General features: G+C 35.9%; 1 protein-coding gene across 1 annotated transcript; it reads left to right on the top strand.

Moving 5' to 3' along the window:
* Positions 1-2449: 2449 nt before the first annotated feature.
* Positions 2450-4975, top strand: LOC138341732 (uncharacterized). The gene is made up of 2 exons (XM_069293373.1): positions 2450-2840; positions 4935-4975. Exons 1-2 carry the CDS (start codon positions 2450-2452, stop codon positions 4973-4975), a joined length of 432 nt encoding a protein of 143 aa, XP_069149474.1.
* Positions 4976-6203: the final 1228 nt, after the last annotated feature.

Here is a 6203-nt window from a genome sequence, read left to right as displayed (position 1 = left end):
TGAGTGAATTTTCAGAAGTATTTCCGACCGATTTGCCAGATCTTCCACCAGATTGTGATATTGATTTTTGTATTGATGTGGAGCCAGGCACTAGGCCTATTTCCATTCCTCCTTATCGTATGGCACCGGCTGAATTGAAAGAGTTAAAGGAGCAATTACAGGATTTGTTGAGCAAAGGTTTTATTAGACCGAGTGTATCTCCTTGGGGAGCTCCAGTGTTATTTGTGAAGAAGAAAGATGGATCTATGCGTATGTGTATAGACTATCGGCAGTTGAACAAGGTAACCGTCAGAAATAAGTATCTCATACCTTGTATTGATGATTTATTTGATCAGTTGCAGGGTGCTTCAGTTTTCTCCAAAATTGACTTGATATCTGGCTATCATCAGCTGAAGGTTAGGGCGGAGGATATCCCTAAGACGGCTTTTCGAACACGTTATGGCCATTACGAGTTTTTAGTGATGTCTTTCGGATTGACTAATGCCCAAGCATCTTTTATGGACTTGATGAATGGAGTTTTTAGACCGTATTGGGATTCCTTTGTTATTGTCTTCATAGACGATATATTGATATACTCACGCACCAAGGAGGAACATGAACATCATTTGAGGATCGTGCTTGGGATTCTAAAGGAGAAGAAGCTTTATGCAAAGTTTTCAAAGTGTGAGTTTTGGCTTAGTTCAGTAGCATTATTAGGACATATAGTGTCCAAAGAAGATATCATGGTGGATCCTAAGAAGATCGAGGCAGTTAGAGATTGGGTCAAACCTGCTTCAGTTATTGAGATTCGGAGTTTCTTAGGCCTTGCTGGTTATTATAGACGGTTTGTAAAGGGTTTCTCATCTATTGCATCACCATTAACTAGATTGACACAGAAGGAAGTGACTTTTCAGTGGTCTGACGAGTGCGAGGTTAGTTTCCAAAAGCTCAAGACTTTATTAACTACTGCTCCGATTTTGACCCTATCCATGGAGGGAGAGGATTTTTTGTATATTGTGATGCTTCTCGGATTGTTCTTGGTTGTGTATTAATGTAGAAGGGAAAAGTGATAGCTTATGCTTCGAGACAATTAAAGGTTCATGAGAAGAATTATCCTATTCATGATTTAGAGTTGGCGGTTGTTGTGTTTGCATTGAAAATTTGGAGGCATTATCTTTATGGTGTACATTATGAGGTGTTCACAGATCATCGTAGCCTCCAATATATATTCAATCAGAGAGATCTGAATTTGAGGAAGCGGAGATGGTTGGAGTTGCTCAAGGACTACGACATGACTATTCTTTATCATCCAGGCAAGACAAATGTTGTAGCAGATGCCTTGAGTCGAAAGGTGATAAGTATGGGTAGTCTAGCCATGTTACAGGTCGCCGAGCGTCTTTTAGCTAGGGATGTCCAATCCTTGGCCAATAGCTTTGTGAGACTTGATAGTTCAGAACGTTGTAAGGTGTTGGCTTATATGGAGGCTGGATCATCCTTGTTGGAACAGATTCGGGCTCAACAGTTTGATGATGGTGATTTATGTAAGATTAGATACAAGGTGTTAAAAGGAGAAGCCAAGGCTGTAATTCTTGATAATGAGGGAGTTTTGAGGATTAATGGTCGTATCTGTGTTCCTCGTACAGGTGATTTAACTAGATTAATCATGGAGGAGGCCCATAGTTCGGGGTACTCGGTTCATCCGGGGGCTCCTAAGATGTATCGTGACTTGAAACAACATTATTGGTGGTGTCGTATGAAGAAGGACATAGTAGATTTTGTATTCCGTTGTTTAAATTGTCAGCAAGTGAAGTATGAACACCAAAATCCTGGAGGTGTGACACAAAGGATGCCTATACCTGAGTGGAAGTGGGAGCGTATTGCTATGGATTTTGTGGTAGGATTGCCACGCACCTTGGGTATGTTCGACGCTATATGGGTCATTGTGGATCGACTGACTAAGTCTGCACACTTTGTACCAGTTCAGACTACCTATAACTCAAAAAGGTTAGCCAAGATTTATATTCGGGAGATAGTTCGGTTGCATGGGGTTCCTATATCTATTATTTCAGATCGTGGCACCCAATTTACATCTCATTTCTGGCGGTCTATTTAGAAAGAATTGGGCACTCTGGTGGATCTTAGTACAGCCTTTCACCCTCAGACTGATGGTCAGTGGGATCAATTCTTTCCTTTAGCGGAGTTTGCTTACAATAATAGTTATTATTCGAGCATTGGGATGGCACCATTTGAGGCTCTATATGGTAGGAGATGTCGATCTCCAATTGGCTGGTTTGATGCATTTGAGGTTAGACCATGGGGTACAGATTTGTTGAGGGAGTCCTTAGACAAGGTCAAGTTGATCCAAGATAGACTTCTCATGGCTCAGAGTAGGAAAAAGAGTTATGCAGATCGAAAGATTCGTGATTTAGAGTTTATAGTTGGAGAGAGGGTTTTATTGAAGGTTTCACCCATGAAGGGTTTGATGAGGTTTGCAAAGAAGGGCAAGTTGAGCCCAAGGTATATTGGTCCTTTTGAGATTATTGAGCGTATTGGTGAGGTGGCGTATCAGTTGGCTTTGCCACCTGGTTTGTCAAGTGTCCATCCTGTATTTCATATTTCAATGCTTAAGAAGTATCATCAGGGTGGTGATCATGTGATTCAATGGAATACAATGTTACTTGATCAGAATTTGACTTTTGAGGAAGAGCCAGTCACCATTTTGGATAGGCAAATTTGGAAGCTAAGGTCCAAGGAGATTGCTTCAGTAAAGGTTCAGTGGAAGAATTGTCCAGTGGAGGAGACAACATGGGAGACAGAGTCGGACATGAGGAGTAAATATCCTCATCTTTTTGATCATTCAGGTTAGCTCTTTTAATTTGCCGTTCGAGGACGAACGTTTGTTTAAGTGGTAGGTGATGTAACGACCCGCTAGGTTGTTTTGAGAATTAGGACTATTTTGACTCTTTCTGAAAAATTTAAAGGGGGTATTTTAACTATTCATAACTACAAGTGCCTAGTTGATGAGATTTTTATTAAATAAATAATATAGATAATAGATAAGTGGGGTTTCACGTTTAACAAACTCTTGTTCAGAAAATAAAAGGGGTGGAGGCAGAAACTTACCGTAAGCGACGAACGAGAGGAAAAACAATAAGAATTGCTCAGGTAAACGCAAGAAATTTTCATTCTTTCTCAGTTGTGCATATTAAAGTAGGTGGTCAAAGGGCATTAGATTATTGTTATTATTATATTCTTATGTTGTTTATTAAGGGTATTTTTTTTGTTTTCATGGGTATGTATAGTGAGTTGAGAATTTATTTATTATCATGGATTGGGATTTCTAGGGACGTTAGTGTGGTTATTAGGTGATAGTCTAATGAATTCCTAATCGCTAATAATTATCCCACGTAGAATTATATAAAGTTGAAATTTAAATACGGACGTAGTGTGAAATCTGGAATTTGATCTGCAAATTTTTCTCCCTTATAATATTTTTTGTATAAGAATGATGGGGGAAAATATTGATCCAATCATTGGGCAATGATTGCCAATGATTGACATTTGACAAACAATTTGGGAAATTGTCAGTTGTTACAGAATGACAATTAGAAGGGAAAAAAAATAAACAAACAAGGGTAATGTTGCAGGCTTGCGACTTATGTTGTGCACCGTTAATGGGTGGAATTATTCTTATTTTATTCATTTACAAAATTAAATTACTAGTTTTTGATATATTGATATAGGTAATTAATTATAGGATATATATTATATCATCTAACATTGAATTTTAGGGTATTTAAGAAATTAAGGTTAAATTCTTGGCTAGAAAATAGACAAATTGGCATAAAATTATATCAAGATTTGGCGTTTGATTAGAGATATGAGTGAGTTTAGGGTCTATGATATACCTATAATAATTTGAATGTCTACAAACTCGCTTACTTATGAATATTGTATCATTGGTAGATCGTGAACATTCCAAGACTTAACGAAAAGGGAAGGAAGTATCTTGAGGATTCGTGACACGAGCTCGACACTTGAGGTATGTTAAGACTTTTAGACTTGTTGAAGGACCTTTTCCTAATTAAAGATTAAAAATAAAAATAGACAAAGGGTTAAGGGCGAAAGATGAGAGTCTCGTATCAATGGTGTGACGGGCATTTGTACGAATACCAGTGTTATAAATCGGAAAGTTACTACTATAGAATGTGGGTTGTAATTTGAAAATTGTCAAAGCATATGTGCATTAGCTGATATATTATTGACTTGAAATTTCTGTGTGATTGTGTTTTATTTAATACACCCATATAGTTGTGATAATTGAGGTGATTGTGTATTATGTCGATATTGATTGAGTGAGATGCATCATCATCCACTTATTTTTGAAATAATATTGTATACATGCATTGACATGAGATTGAGTATAAGATGGGCACGTGGAGATCGTCCGTGCTGGGGATGTTAATATGTTAAGATTGTAATTTGGGCACTTGGAGACCGTCCGTGCGGAAATTGCTTGATATTATGATGGTGCATTAAGATCGTCCGCACAGACACGTGGAGATCGTCCGTGTTGTTATATGGACCTCGCGAGTCCCCCATGGGTCATGAACTCTCGATGTATTTCCGAGGAGTATCATGTATATACGGTTGAGTGAGTACTGCTATTCTGAGACATACCATTACATGGTATCATATTGCATTGCATTTCATCACATCATTCATTCTTGTTGATTATATGTTTCGTTTGGTGTTTGGAAAGTACTTGATGTTGATTTCCTTTATTGATGAAACTTAAATAGTAATTGTATATATATATATATACTTGTATAATTTAAGAATTCATTTTCTTATATAAACTTCCGTCACTACTTTTTTGTTGTCGGTCAATGAGACATATTGAGTACATGTGGTTTCGTACTCATACTACACTTGTTGCACTCTTTGTGGTGCAGATTCGATTCCGAGTTGGAGCACATCTCGAGGAGTAGTGTGAGTTCGAGTTTGGAGTGTCTTGGAGTTGTGGTGAGCTGCTTGGCTGTTCTGTGGCCCACACCTCCCTCTATTTTTTACTTATTCTATTATTCACTATTCAGACAGGATTTTCCTTATGTTAGATTTGTCTTTTTAGTTTCAGACTTGCATCGTATTTTAGAAGCTCTTGTACTTATGACACCAATTCTTGGGTAGTATTTTTTTCAGTTTTCCGCATTAGTACTTATAAAGAACTCAGTGTTAGAGATTGGCAAATTGTTGTCGTTTCACTTATTAGTTAGTTAAGTTTGTTAAAATATGTTGGTTGGCTTACCTATTGGTTGGGAACATAGGTGCCATCACAACTCGTGATTTTGGGTCGTGACAATTTCAGAGCCTAAAATGATGTCACCTGGTCCAATGAGAACAGCAGGAAGACCAAAACTTGAAAGATGAAAGGGGTTTGTTGACGTAAAATTCAAAAGGTCGTCAAAAATCACTTGCAGTAGATGCCGTCAAGTTGGACACAACAGAAAAACATGTTCAAATTATCAGTGCTTAAAAAATGATTTCTTATGTTTATGTTGTTTTGATTGTTAGATAAAATTTTTATGTATGTATTGCATTTTGGTATCGTTAACAGTGAAACACACTATTTATAAATGTGAACTAACATATACACTTATTATTCAAATTTTATATATAGTTCATAGTGCATACATGAATACTACTGAAAGACGAATTTCATACAAAATTCATACAAAAATAAAATAAAATAAATCATAAATCAATTAACATCTATTAATTATGGCATACGTAATTCATACAAGTTTCATAAATAATGATAAAATATTTTCAACAAACTTTGGTACATGAATGTATTGTTATATTATTTCATACAAAGTTGCAATATATTTCAAACAATATGCATACATAGTTGATACATATTTATACAAATATATTTATCATACTCAAAATATAAGATATTAAAAGTGTGAACTAATGTATACAATTATTATTCATATTTAATAAAAAATTTCATACATAATGATAAAATATTTTCAACAAGTTTTGGTACATAAATGAATTGTTAAATTATTTCATACAAAGTTGCAATATATTCTAAACAATATGGATACATAGTTGATACATATTTATACAAAAGTAATAATATATGTATATAAAAAATGTATGATATTTTTCTTTTCCTTTCCTCTTCTTCCCTCTTTTCTTTGCCTCTTTGTTTTAAT

The sequence above is a fragment of the Solanum lycopersicum genome, chromosome 1, assembly GCF_036512215.1.
Source record: "Solanum lycopersicum chromosome 1, SLM_r2.1".
Classification (NCBI taxonomy): Eukaryota; Viridiplantae; Streptophyta; class Magnoliopsida; order Solanales; family Solanaceae; genus Solanum; species Solanum lycopersicum.
This window is presented reverse-complemented; position numbering and strand designations above follow the sequence as displayed.